At 46.6% G+C, this 15,051-nt stretch overlaps 1 protein-coding gene across 7 annotated transcripts in view; it reads right to left on the bottom strand.

Annotated features, from left to right (window-relative positions):
• Window positions 1–15,051, bottom strand: part of SAE1 (SUMO1 activating enzyme subunit 1) — an 83,386-nt gene that overhangs the window by 35,827 nt on the left and 32,508 nt on the right. For 6 of the 7 annotated variants that reach the window (XM_025365741.1, XM_025365739.1, XM_025365743.1 and 3 more), the window contains exon 6: window positions 1,848–1,953. In XM_025365741.1, coding sequence (XP_025221526.1) covers window positions 1,848–1,953 — 106 coding nt within the window. The remainder of the gene's footprint in view (window positions 1–1,847; window positions 1,954–15,051) is intronic. The other variant, XM_025365740.1, reaches the window with a different exon arrangement.

The raw sequence follows: 15,051 nt of genomic DNA, 5'->3' as shown, positions 1-15,051 counted from the left end.
AAAAAAAAAAAAAAAAAAAAAAAAAAAAAAAATTAGCTGGGCATGGTGGCGCCCGCCTGTAATCCCAGCTACTCGGGAGGCTGAGATAGGAGAATTGCTTGAACCTGGGAGGCAGAGGTTGCAGTGTGCCGAGATCGTGCCACTGCACTCCAGCCTGGGCAATAGAGCTAGACTCCATCTCAAAAAAAAATTAAAATAAAATTAAAAGTGCCAGGTTTGCCAGGCGCAGTGGCTCACACCTATAATCCCAGCACTTTGGGACACCAAGGTGGGCAGATCACGAGGTCAAGAGAGCAAGACCAACCTGGCCAACATGGTGAAACCCTGTCTCTTCTAAAAATACAAAAATTAGCTGGGTGTGGTGGCACACGCCTGTAGTCCCAGCTACTCAGGAGGCTGAGGCAGGAGAATCGCTTGAACCCAGAAGGCAGAGGTTGCAGTGAGCCAAGATCGCACCACTGCACTTCAGCCTGGGGACAGAGCGAAACTCCATCTCAAAAACAAACAAAACAGTGCTAGGCACAGGAAGAACACTGAAAAGCCAACCAATACTTACTAATAGTCTCCTGAGCACCAGCAAAGATGGACTGATAAGTAGTTCATTAATAGTAAGAGGAAAAACAACCCCACCTTTCATGAGCCTGAGGCTGGTTTTGAGGCAGTGAAAGAATTCTGAAGAGGGGACTAAGCGCTGGTGGCTTACGCCTTTAACTCCAGCACTTTGGAAGGCCAAGGCGGGGATTTCACTAGAGTCCAGGAATTCAATACCAGCTTGGGCTACATGGAGAAACTTCGCTTCTACAAAAAGTATACAAAAATTAGCTGGGCACAGTGGTGTGTGCCTGTAGTACGAGCTACTCAGGAGGCTGAGGCATGGGGAGCACTTAAGCCCAGGAAGTAGAGGCTATAGTGAGCCATGATCGCGCTACTGCATTCCAGCCTGGGTAACAGAGCAAGACTTTGTCTCAAAAAAAAAAAAGCTGGGCGCGGTGGCTCACGCCTGTAATCCCAGCACTTTGGGAGGCCGAGATGGGCGGATCACAAGGTCAGGAGATCAAGACCATTCTGGCTACCACGGTGAAACCCCGTCTCTACTAAAAATACAAAAAAATTAGCTGGGTGTGGTGGCGGGCGTCTGTAGTCCCAGCTACTCGAGAGGCTGAGGCAGGAGAATGGTGTAAACCTAGGAGGCGGAGCTTGCAGTGAGCTGAGATCCGGCCACTGCACTCCAGCCTGGGCAACAGAGCGAGACTCCGTCTTAAAAAAGAAAAAAAAACAAACAAGGGTGAAGAGAAATTGGTCGATCAGGCTTGGCATGGCGGCTCATGCCTACAATCCAGTACTTCAGGGCCTGGGCATCATGGTGAAACCCCATCTGTACTCAAAATACAAAAATTAGCCGGGCGCAGTGGTGCATGCCTGTCATCCTAGCTACTGGCGACACTTCGACACCAGAATCGCTTCAACCCAGGAGGTGGAGGTTGCAGTGAGCTGACATTGCACCCCACTGCACTCCAGCCTGGGTGACAGAGCAAGACTCTGTTTTAAAAAAAAAAAAAAAAAAAAAGAGGCTGAGGCTGCTCAATCTGTGACCTGTAACACTATTACCATAGGGTCAACTTATGGAGGTCATTTCAACAAGTAAAAAAAGCAAAAGTCATCAGAATCCAGAGTTCAATGGTGGACCTCATCCCCTTCACATGCCTTTCTCAAGTGATCACTGAGAACTAGCCAATGAAGAATGTCACCCAAGGCAAACATCACAAAACCATCTGGACCTTGCAACCACATCTGCAGAAATCCGAGCCAAAAGCCCTCCCTGGGTAAGTTGTGCTTTGAGGCCTCACCTTGAAGGAGAAAGTAGTCGGAGGTTGTGCGCTTCAGAGCAGCCTTTGCTTTCTCACTGCTCCAGTCCACCTCCAGGGCTTCTTTAACAGGACAGAAGACCACCTTCTGTGGAAAAAAGGCAGAACTGCTTAGGAATAACATACGCTGACTTTCAATCACAAGGCAGTGGCTCTTCTCTATCGTAGAAAAATCTCATTATTTAAAGTTTACTGAACATTAAAAGAAGCAGGGGCCATTTGATCCAAGAAATGCTTATTGAACACTCACTATGTGCTTACCTTGAGGCTGGGGATGGACAACACAAACTCCCTGCACTGAAGGAAGACAGAGCCAAACTCCCAAAGACCTGCTTCCATTCTGGCTCTTTAACTCTGGCTAGGCCAGGAGCGGTGGGTCACGCCTGTAATTCCAACACTTTGGGAGACCAAGGCAGGCGGATCACATGAGGTCAGAAGTTGGGAGACCAGCCTGGCCAACATGGTGAAACCCCCATCTCTACAAAAATACAAAAATTAGCTAGGTGTGGTGGCGGCTGCCTGTACTCCCAGATACTTGGGAGGCTGAGGCAGGAGAATTGCTTGAATCCAGGAGGTGGAGTTTGCAGTAAGCTGAGCTCGTGTCACTGCACTCCAGCCTTGATGAAGGAGTGAGACTCCTCAAAAAAACCAAACCAAAACAAAAAACCCCTGGCTGTATTCACACTACAGGAATACTTCCACGATGAGGGGCAAGAATGTAAATCTAACAATATTCTATAAAACGTTTTTGTAATAGTAAACTAAAACAAAAATTAAATGTTTCCTGGCAGAGGAATGGTTTAATGATGATACATGACAGTAATAAATAACAGCAAGATAAACAATAAAGGAGATGGGACAAAGCTCCAGGTTGTGGAAACAGGAACAGCATTTGCAAAAGCCCAGTGGTAGGCAGAAGGATGGCTAGGACCTATAAAGCTCAAATTATCTTGATAAATGCAATGACATATATTTTTACTTTGAAATACCATTTACAAGGCCGGGCGCGGTGGCTCAAGCCTGTAATCCCAGCACTTTGGGAGGCCGAGGCGGGTGGATCACGAGGTCAGGAGATCGAGACTATCCTGGCTAACATGGTGAAACCCCGTCTCTACTAAAAATACAAAAAACTAGCCGGGCGTGGTGGTGGGCGCCTGTAGTCTCAGCTACTTGGGAGGCTGAGGTGGGAGAATGGCGTGAACCCGGGAGGCGGAGCTTGCAGTGAGCCGAGACCACGCCACTGCACTCCAGCCTGGGAGACACAGCGAGACTCCGTCTCAAAAAAAAAAAAAAAAAAAAAAAGAAATACCATTTACAAGGCCAGGCATGGTGGCTCACACCTGTAATCCCAGCACTTTGGGAGGCTGAAGTGGGTGGACTGCCTGAGGTCAGGAGTTCAAGACCAGCCTGACCAACATAGTGAAACCCCGTCTCTACTAAAAATACAAAAATCAGTCGGACGTGGTGGCGGGCACCTGTAATTCCAGCTACTTGGGAGGCTGAGGCAGGAGAATAGCTTGAACCTAGGAGGGGGAGGTTGCAGTGAGCCGAGATCGCACCATTGCACTCCAGCCTGGGCAACAAGAGCAAAACTCTGTCTCAAAAACAACCACCACCACCACCACCACCACCACACATTTACGGTTGAGTGTGGTGGCTCACTTTTGTAATCTCAGCACCCTGGGAGGCCAAAGTGGCACAATCACCTGAGTCCAGGAGTCAAAGACCAGCCTAAGCAACAAAGTGAGACCCCGATCTCTACAAGTTAGCTGGGTGCAGTGGCATGCACCTGTAGTCCCAGCTTTACAGGAGGTTGAGGCAAGAGAATTGCTTTAGCACAGGAGGTAGAGGCAGCAGTGAGCCAGACTGTACTGCTGCAATCCAGCCTGAGTGACAGAAAAAAAAGAAAAAAAAAGACTGAAATATTTGGAAATGACACATGTGGCATCATGCTGGGACCACTTTCACAAATGGTTCACACATAAACACACACACACAAAAATAGTTTTGGTTTTATTGTTTTTTTTTTCCAGACAGAGTCTCCCACTCTGTACCTGGGTAGGTTGGAGTACAGTGCATGATCTCAGCTCGCTGCAACCTCTGCCTCCTGGGTTCAAGTAATTCTCAGGCCTCAGCCTCCCCAGTAGCTGGGACTACAGGTGCACGCCACCATGCCCGACTAATTTTTGTACTTTTAGTAGAGACAGGATTTCACTACATTGCCCAGGCTGGTCTCGAACGCCTGACCTCAGGTGATCTGCCTGCCTTGGCCTCCCAAAATGTTGGGGTTATAGGCGTGAGCCACTGTGACTAGCGAGAAAAAAGCAGTTTTTAGAATTAGCTACTCCTCAGAAGTTTAAGATAGCCCAGCTGGGGGAACACTGTTAGATCCCATCTCTAAAAAAAATTATTCTAGGCCACGCGTGGTATAGACTCTGTATATTTTTAAAAGGTTGGTGGTGGGCGATGGCGAGCGGGGGATGCAAATAATTTCAAACTTACAGAGGTGTCTTTCTTCCTCCCTCTCTCTCTCCATGCCCTCCCAACCAGATATTTAAAGAACAGAGAAACAAGACGATAACAGCGTAATTTGGGAAGCTAAGTGAACCAAGATCTATCAGTTACCAGGCCATTTACAAAGCTTGCTAAGGATGCAAACAGATTTGACAGATAAAAGTTCAAATTGTTGCTGGGCGCAGGGCCTGTAATCCTGCCACTTTGGGAAGCTGAGGTGGGCGGATCACGAGGTCAGGAGATCAAGACCATCCTGGCTAACATGGTAAAACCCCGTCTCTACTAAAAACACAAAAAAATCAGCCCAGCGTGGTGGCAGGCGCCTGTAGTCCCAGCTACTCGGGAGGCTGAGGCAGAAGAATAGTGTGAACCTGGGAGGCAGAGCTTGCAGTAAGCTGAGTTCCACTGCACTCCAGCCTGGGCGACAGGGCAAGACTACGTCTCAAAAAATATATATATATAAATTTTTAAAAGTTCAAAATGTTGACCAGGCGCAGCTGCTCACACCTGTAATCCTAGCATTTTGGGAGGCCAAGGTGGGTGGATCACTAGAGGTCAGGAATTCGAGACCAGCCTGGCCAACATGGTGAAATCCCGTCTCTACTAAAAATACAAAAAAATTAGCCTAGTACGGTGGCAGGTGCCTGTAATCCCAGCTGCTCGGGAAGCTGAGGCAGGAGAATCACTTGTACCTGAGAAGTGGAGGTTGCAGCGAACCAAAGTCATGCCACTGCACTCCAGCCTGGGCAACAAGGTGAGACACCGCCTCAAAAAAAAAAAAAAGTTCAATTTGCTAGTGAAGATTAAAACAGTCATTTTTAGGTGGCTTTCCTTCAGGAGTTAAATCCATTGTTAAAGATAGTATACAAGATGTTTTCACTGTCCTCAAATCTTTTTGTCAATGGGTCTGTTTGACCTCAAGAAATAAGTCATGAAGTTGGCCTGGTGACATTTAATGCCTGCTATATAGACCACCAGGCCCTTCTCAACAAGTCTGAAATACACATCAAGTCATTTGCAATATGGTCTGGGAATGCCATCAGAATGAGGAAACACAGTATTACCAGGCAGGTTTCAAAAATTATCAAGAGTGCCGGGCGCGGTGGCTCAAGCCTGTAATCCCAGCACTTTGGGAGGCCGAGATGGGCGGATCACGAGGTCAGGAGATCGAGACCATCCTGGCTAACACGGTGAAACCCCGTCTCTACTAAAAAAATACAAAAAACTAGCCGGGCGAAGTGGCGGGCGCCTGTGGTCCCAGCTACTCGGGAGGCTGAGGCAGGAGAATGGCGTGAACCCGGGAGGCGGAGCTTGCAGTGAGCTGAGATCCGGCCACCGCACTCCAGCCTGGGCGACAGAGCCAGACTCAGTCTCAAAAAAAAAAAAAAAAAAAATTATCAAGAGTTCAATTTGGAGTCTCTGTTGTTTGCCTGACTATAAGCAATGAACCAACTAATATGTTAGGCTACTATATGATGAAACGGAGTAGGGGGTGGGTGTGGTGTTTTAGAATTTCAGTCCCAGGCAGGTCTTGCCTGTGAGCTAACACTTTCAGGGCCTGGGCAAGAGTATGAATGAACACCCATATATCATGTCTACATATTTAGTTATAAATCACACTAACAAACTATTAAGTGAAGTATATTGTATTATTCTGTCTTGACAAATACGCCTTCTTCATAACCACCTGGAAGGCCTGGATCAAATTTGAAATTTTCACACTCCTTAGGAGTTCTATGCCAGAATAAGGCACATCGGGAAAGCTGGCCCCCATCTGTGCCCACTTCTCTTCCCATGCCTGGCTCTGTCCCACAATACTGGTGGGTCTGCACTTGAGTGTGGCTACCCAGCTCATCCTTTCTCACCAAACCCCCATGCCTCTGGCCTAAGCATTCAGACATTGTGACAAGGCCTGCACTGCACAGGCAAAACAGGGAAGCAGCTCACAAGAAGCTTGGGGGTTGTCTGGACAGATTTCTGGGGTCCTAGGTATCCATACTGGGCTCTACAACTGGGGGAGAAAGCCACAGGTGACAGCCAGAAGTGGGCACAGGGCCCCAACCAGGCCAATCAGATTTTCTCTCCTGGGAACGGAAAATGTGAAAGTTGGAATGCAGAGATGCAGATACACATAATGACAATGCTCTAAAGGGAAAGGCCACAAATTCCTAATGCCTCTGGGACTCCCCAGTGGCCCTGGTTTTTATTACTCCTCTCAGATAACAATATTCAGTGCTTCTTGCAGTCTACTTAACATCCCTTTTGGTTCAAACTAACTCATAATAATTAAAAACAAAACAAAACTTAACCAAGCTGCTTAACCTGTACCAGCAGATGCAAAAGGCGGTACACCTGCCTTACTCACTCCACTGGCATTAGGTTTATAAAGAAAAAATATACCTCACAATGCCTTCAGGGAATCAGGAGTCTTTCAGGTGAGGCGCCCACAGTGTCTGCCAGGGAGTAGCATCCACTATCCACTGGAATGAACACCCGAAAACAGGTAACTTACATGCCTCCTCTTCTCCATTTCCTCAGCTCAAGAATGCCTCTGCCTAGAATGCCTGAGCCACTCTCCACCATCCTTCACATACAATTCTGGGCTTAAGGATTTTAATCAACAATCTAGTTAAGACTAATAACAAGGTGGGGTGCGGTGGCTCACACCTATAATCCCAGCACTTTGGGAAGCCCAGGCACATCAGGAAAGCCGTGGATCGCCTGAGGTCAGAAGTTTGAGACCGGCCTGGCCAACATAGTGAAACTCCGTCTCCACTAAAAATATAAAAATTAGCTGGACATGGTGGCACATGCCTGTAGTCCCAGATGCTTGGGAGGCTGAGACAGGAGAATCACTTGAATCCAGGAGGCAGAGGTTGCAGTGAGTCGAGATCACGATCATGCCACTGTACTCCAGCCTGGGCAACAAAGCAAACTCCGTCTCATAAATAAATAAATAAATAAGACTTGGCTCATGCCTGTAATCCCAGCACTTTGGGAAGTTGAGGCAAGTGGATCACAAGGTCAGGAGTTCAAGACCAGCCCGGCCAATACGGTGAAACCCCTTCTCTACTAAAAATACAAAAATTAGCTGGGCACAGTGGCTCACGCCTGTAATCCCAGCACTTTGGGAGGCTGAGGAGGGCGGATCACGAGGTCAGGAGATCGAGACCATCCTGGCTAACACGGTGAAACCCCATCTCTACTAAATATATAAAAAATTAGCCGGGCGTAGTGGCGGGCACCTGTAGTTCTAGCTACTTGGGAGGCTGAGGCAGGAGAATGGCGTGAACCTGGGAGGCAGGGCTTGCAGTAAGCCAAGATCGCACCACTGCACTCCAGCCTGGGTGACAGAGCGAGACTCTGTCTCAAAAAAAAACCCCACAAAAATCAGCCGGGTGTGGTGGCAGGTGCCACCTACTATCTGTAGTACCAGCTACTTAGGTACTACAGATGCAAGAGAATCACTTGAACCCGGGAGGTGGAGGTTGCAGTAAGCCTAGATTGCGCCACTGCACTCCAGTCAGGGCGACAGATCAAGAATCCATTTCAAAAAAAAAAAAAAACTAATAACAAGCCTTCTTACAGCATTAACTCACCTCCTGTCTTCAAATGGGGATCAGTTTCCTGAGGTAGGAAAAGGCACAGCACTGAACAGACTAGACTTTCAATAAATACGCATGAGCTGACAGAATCCGACCTGCTTTTCATTTGCTAAAAACCTATGAGTAAATATAAAAGATGAATTCTCACCTGACGCGGTGGCTCAAGCCTATAATCCCAGCAGTTTGGGAGGCTGAAGCGGGAGGATCACGAGGTCAGGAGATCGAGACCATCCTGGCTAACAAGGTGAAACCCGTCCCTACTAAAAATACAAAAAATTAGCCGGGCGTGGTGGCGGGCACCTGTAGTCCCAGCTACTTGGGAGGCTGAAGCAGGAGAATCGCTTGAAGCTGGGAGGCAGAGGTTGCAGTGCACTGCACTCCAGCCTGGGCGACAGAGAAAGACTCTGTCTGGGCCGGGCGCGGTGGCTCAAGCCTGTAATCCCAGCACTTTGGGAGGCCGAGACGGGCGGATCACGAGGTCAGCAGATCGAGACCATCCTGGCCAACATGGTGAAACCCCGTCTCTATTAAGAAATACAAAAAACTAGCCGGGCGAGGTGGCGGGCGTCTGTAGTCCCAGCTACTCGGGAGGCTGAGGCCGGAGAATGGCGTGAACCCGGGAGGCGGAGCTTGCAGTGAGCTGAGATCCGGCCACTGCACTCCAGCCCGGGCGACAGAGCGAGACTCCGTCTCAAAAAAAAAAAAAAAAAAAAGAAAGAAAGACTCTGTCTCAAAAAAAATAATAAAAGATGAGTTCTCCACATAGCCCACCAACCATCAAATCGTTCTTGTTAGGAGCCATTTAGAATAGTAGGAAATGGCAATAACCTCAATAACCTCGATACAATAGGAGACTGATAAAATAGATTACAGCTAGGCAAGAAGAGGAAAAATGACATAGACATTTAAAATCACGCGCCCCGGCCGGGCGCAGTGGCTCACGCCTGTAATCCCAGCACTTTGGGAGGCCGAGGCGGGCGGATCACAAGGTCAGGAGATCAAGACCACGGTGAAACCCCGTCTCTACTAAAAATACAAAAAATCAGCCGGGCGCGGTGGCGGGTGCCTGTAGTCCCAGCTACTTGGGAGGCTGAGGCAGGAGAATGGCAGGAACCCGGGAGGCGGAGCTTGCAGTGAGCCGAGATCGAGCCACTGCACTCCAGCCAGGGGAACAGAGCGAGACTCCGTCTCCAAAAAAAAACAAAAAAACAAAAAAAACAAAATAAAATCACGCGCCCCAAAGCAGATTTGGGGAGTGCTTATTGAGTGAAAAAAGCAAAAGACAAAACCATGTACATATATATATACACACACATATACAAGACAGGCGCAATGGCTCACGCCTGTAATCGCAAAACTTTGGCAGGCTGATGTGGGTGGATCACCTGAGGTCAGGAGTTGAGACCAGCCTGGCAAACAAGGTGGAATGCCCTCTATTAAAAACACAAAACTTAGCCGGGTGTGGTAGCACGAGCCTGTAATCCCAGCTACTCAGGAGGCTGAGGCCAGAGGATCACTTGAACCTCGGTGGTGGAGGAGATCGTGCCACTGCGCTCTAGCCTGGGCAATAAAGCAAGACTCTGTCTCTAAATAAATAAATAAATGGTGTAGTACTTGCATATACTTTATGCACATCCTTCCATATACTTTATTTGCTTATTTATTTATTTTTGAGACAGAGTCTTGCTCTGTCACCCAGGCTGGAGAGCAATGGGGCGATCTTGGCTCACTGCAACCTCTGCCTCCCAAGTTCAAGTGATTCTCTTGCCTCAGCCTCCTGAGTAGCTGGGTTTACGGGTGTGCCCCACCACGCCCGGCTAATTTTGTATTTCCATTAGAGATGGGGTTTCACCATGTTGGCCAGGCTAGTCTCCAACTCCTGACCTCAAGTGATTCACCCACCTTGGCCTCCCAAAGTGCTGGGATTTCAGGAGTGAGGCACTGTGCCCAGCCTCCCATATACTTTAAATCATCTCTAGATTACTTATAATACCCAATGTAATTGCTACATAAACAGTTGTTATATTGTATTGCTTGGAGAATGACAAAAAAAAAGTCTGTACATGTTTGGAACAGATAGACACAATGTTTTTTCCCAAATATTTTATTAATATTATTTTAATATTTTTTTGGATGTACTCCAAGCACACCAAATATTTGTGATCCACAGTTGGTTGAATCCATGAATGCAAAACCCATTAATAAGGAGAGCTAATCTTATATATTATATGTATTAAACAGTGCCCCAATGTTGTTGTATATACATAGAAAAATACTGAAAGGAAGGTTACAGTTATTTGGTAGTAGGATTAACATTTCGTTAACTTCTTCTGTATTTTCCACATTTGGAATTATGAACTTATTTTAGTTAAAAAAAAATTTTTTTTTTGAGACAGTGTGTTTGTTGCTCTGTCACCCAGGATGTAGTACAGTGGCACAATCTCAGCTCACTGCTGCCTCCACTTCCCAGGCTCAAGCAATCCTCCTGCCTCAGCTTCTCCAGTAGCTGAGACTACTGGCTCGTGCTACCACGCCCAGCTAATTTTTGTATTTTTGGTAGAGACGGGGGTTTCACCATGTTGCCCAGGCTGGTCTCGAACTCCTGGGCTCAAGTGATCTGCCCACCTTGACCTCCCAAAGTGCTGGGATTACAGGCATGAGCCACTGCACCCAGCCTTATTTTACTTCTTAAATCAGGCCGAACATTAGTAACAGGTAATATAATTCTGCATATAAAGATGAATATAATCCCCAGGTCCTACCCAATCAAAATTCCTGGGGTGGGGGCGGGGGTGGAGGATTAGAGGGGCCAAGAATCTTTAAAAAGCTTTAAAAAAGTATTCTAACAAATGACAACCACAATCAAAACACATTTTTCACACTCAGCAGAATGGAAAAAAAACGCCTGAAGTTACCAAATGTTACTGATACATACTCTTGGTTCTAGAATATAAATTGATAAAACCACTTTAGAGTAACTTAACAGGGTCTGGTAAAGCTGAAAATGCCCTTATCTTAATTTTACTCCCAGGTACATACCCAAGAGAAATTAACACAATAGACCAAGCAGATCATCTATACACACACAAACAAAATGCTTATGCAGCACAATTTGTAACAGCAAAAACTTGCACACTCAAATGCTCATAAATAGAAAAATAGATATATAAATAGTAATGCATTCATGCAACAAAGACTCTAGCAAAAAACAAAAATAAAAACAAAACAAAAAACAAAAAGAAATGCCCTGCAGGGCTATCCAAGATAACTAGCTGTGATGATGGAACAGAATGTAATCTGTGCTATGCAATACAGATGCCAATGGCCACATGTACTTACTGGACACTTGAAATGTGACCAGTGAGACTGAGGAACTAAATCTTTTATTTTATTTGATTTTAATTAATTTAAATAGCCACCTGTGGCTAGTGGCTACCAAAATGGACAGCAAAGCCCTAGAACAACATATAAACAGATGGCCTCATAAACATGTTGCTGCTCCTTAAAAGCAGGTGGCAGCATGCATACAACATAAAACCAGTTTTTAAGAAGCTAAAAAGCATCCAAAACAATTCTATGTATTGCTTGGAAATACATAAGTAGTAAGAAGAAATGCATGGGAATGAGAAACCCAACTGAGGAGGGTGGTAACTTCTGTTGGAGGGAAAGCCAGAGGGCCTCACCGTACCAGTAATGTTTGGTGCTTCAAACTGAGTGGCAGGTCTATGATGGTAAGCTAAATCATTCTTAATTTATGCCTAAAATATTGTATAATAAGTTCCATGTCATTGCTTAGATTTATAAACATGTGATAAAACAGGAAGTCAAGCAGGGCTGTATCTGCCCCTTCCAGGTGTCTTTTTTAATTCACACAAATGTACCAGTAGCTCTGGGGTTACTTACCTGGTGAGGGCACAGGGAGAAGAAATAGAAGATAGAGAAGCAGCACACAGATTGGTACAAAAGTACTAAAAATGTTTGTGTTTTTAAAGTGGATAGTGTTTGTTTTGTTCCGTTATCTGTATGGATGTTGCATATCTTCTTTTGTGCATGAAATATCACAATAAAAAAATATATAGGCCAGGTACGGTAACTCACGCCTATAATCTCAGCACTTTGGGAGGTCAAGGCAAAAGGATCGCTTGAGGCCAGGAGTTTGAGATCAGCCTGGGCAACACAGGAAGATAATTCATCTAAAAAAACAAAACAAAACAAAACAAAACCCCAAAAAACTTAGCAGGGCATGGTGGCACACGCCTGCAGTCCCAGCTACCTTGAGGTGGGTGGGAGGATCCTTTAGCCCAGGATTTCAAGGCTGCAGTGAGCTGTGTTCGTGCCACCGCACTCCAGCCTGGGCTACAGAGTTACATCCTATCTCAAAAATAAATAATATATAAAATTAAATATAGACAGATAAGCTAACATTAGTATCCCCCACCCCAACTAACTCTCCGACCTGGAAAACTTGCTATCAGCATTCCACCTAACTGCAAATTTACAACCCTCGTTGCCCTATTTTCACTCCTTTGAACCAAGTAGTTCTGATTAATAATTAGCAGGATTGGCCAGGAGTGGTGGCTCACGCTTATAATCCCAGCACTTTGGGAGGCCGAGGCAGGCAGATCACGAGGTCAGGAGATCGAGACCATCCTGGCTAACACGGTGAAACTCCGTCTCTACTAAAAAAAAAACACAAAAAAACTAGCCCAGCGAGGTGGCGGGTGCCTGTAGTCCCAGCTACTCGGGAGGCTGAGGTAGGAGAATGGTGTAAACCTGGGAGGCGGAGCTTGCAGTAAGCCGAGATCCAGCCACTGCACTCCAGCCTGGGTGACAGAGCCAGACTCTGTCTCAAAAAAAAAAAAAAAGAAAAAAAATTAGCCGGGCATGGTGGTGGGCGCCTGTAGTCCCAGCTACTCGGGAGGCTGAGGCAGGAGAACGGCATGAACCCAGGAGGTGGAGCTTGCAGTGAGCCGAGACTGCGTCACTACACTCCAGCCTGGGCGACAGAGTGAGACTCCACCTCAAAAAACAAAAACAAAAATACAAAAATTAGCTGGGCATGGTGGCGCACACCTGTAGTCCCAGTTACTCCGAAGGCTGAGGCAGGAGAATCACTTAAACCCGGGAGGCGGAAGTTGCAGTGAGCTGAGATCATGCCACTGCACTCCAGCCTGATGACAGAGCGAGACTCCATCTCAAAAAGAAAAAGAGAAACAAAGAAACAAACAAAAAACAAAAGGCCAGGATTTTGGACCTCTCTGGCCCGAGGGTTCCAGTCCAGGCAACTGAATGACTTCTAAATATTTCTGGGCAAGTCTATTGTCTTCTTTGATATTCCGTTCTCTCAGCTTAGCTCAAATAACCTAAACCATGAGAATTAATATACTAGAAGGTTAATTCATTTCATAGGTAACAAAGAAGGTCACTTCAATTACTCTTTTTTAAAACGGAAATAATCAGGCTGGAAGTTGTGGCTCATGCCTATCATCCCAGTACTTTGGGAGGCCGAGGTGGGTGAATCACTTGAGGTCAGGAGTTTGAGACCAGCCTGGCCAATATAGAGAAATACCGTCTCTACTAAAAACACAAAAATTAGCCAAGTGTGGTGGCGCACACCTGCAGTCTCAGCTACTCTGGAGGCTGAGACAGGAGAATTGCTTGATCCCGGGAGGCACATGCTGCAGTGAGCTGAGACTGTGCCAGTGCACTCCAGCGTGGTTAACAGAGCAAGACTCCATCGCAGAAATAATAACAATTTTTAAAAATTAAAAATTAGGCCGGGCGCGGTGGCTCAAGCCTGTAATCCCAGCACTTTGGGAGGCCGAGACGGGCGGATCACGAGGTCAGGAGATCGAGACCATCCTGGCTAGCACGGTGAAACCCCGTCTCTACTAAAAAATACAAAAAACTAGCCGGGCGAGGTGGCGGGCGCCTGTAGTCCCAGCTACCCGGGAGGCTGAGGCAGGAGAATGGCGTAAGCCCGGGAGGCGGAGCTTGCAGTGAGCTGAGATCCCGCCACTGCACTCCCGCCTGGGCGACAGAGCGAGACTCTGTCTCAAAAAAAAAAAAAAAAAAAAAAAAAAATTAAAAATTAGCCAGGTGTAGTGGATGTCTGTAATTCCAGCTACTTGGGAGGTTGCAGTGAGCAGTGTTTGAACCACTGCACTTCAGCCTGGGTGACAGAGTAGTGAGACCTTGCTTCAAAGAAAAAAAAAAGGAAGAAAATAATTTCCTCCAGGGTTGTTGGATTATGCTGCAGTTAACAGCCACCAGTACACTGAACAAATATTCCCTGGATATGACTGTGCTAGACACTGGACTAGGAGTCTAGCAGTGAACAAGACTGCCTTTCCCCTATGGAGCTTCAAATGGAAAGGGGGGAGACAGAGACAATCTCAAGGGCCATCAGCAGTGGTAACCAAGGTACCACATGAAAGAAAAAGAACTCGACTGTTTCTTTAATGACGGGTGTGGGAGAGGATGAGAAGGTTGTCAACAAATTGCTCAGAAAGAGGGAGTCAAAAGAATGAATCACTCCTCAACTGTGGAATTTCTCAACTAATTCATGAAAAGTGTATTAATAGTACTCCAAATTAGTCACCTATTTCAGGAGCAGAAGTAAAATTAAATCTGTATTTCTGGTGCACTCAGGAACAAATCCTACTTTGTCTTTAATTTTTAAAGAGCTATTAGAGAGAGTAACCACTGTCAGGCATCTCATCATGTCTGGCAGCACCTGACACAAATAACTCACGATAAAGAAACGTAAACATCGGCCGGGCGCGGTGGCTCAAGCCTGTAATCCCAGCACTTTGGGAGGCCGAGACGGGCGGATCATGAGGTCAGGAGATCGAGACCATCCTGGCTAACACGGTGAAACCCCGTCTCTACTAAAAATACAAAAAACTAGCCGGGCGAAGTGGCGGGTGCCTGTAGTCCCAGCTACTCGGGAGGCTGAGGAAGGAGAATGCCGTGAACCCGAGAGGAGGAGCTTGCAGTGAGCTGAGATCCGGCCACTACACTCCAGCCTGGGTGACAGAGCGAGACTCCGTCTCAAAAAAAAAAAA

Source organism: Theropithecus gelada, chromosome 19 (genome assembly GCF_003255815.1).
Source record: "Theropithecus gelada isolate Dixy chromosome 19, Tgel_1.0, whole genome shotgun sequence".
Lineage (NCBI taxonomy): Eukaryota > Metazoa > Chordata > Mammalia > Primates > Cercopithecidae > Theropithecus > Theropithecus gelada.
This window is presented reverse-complemented; position numbering and strand designations above follow the sequence as displayed.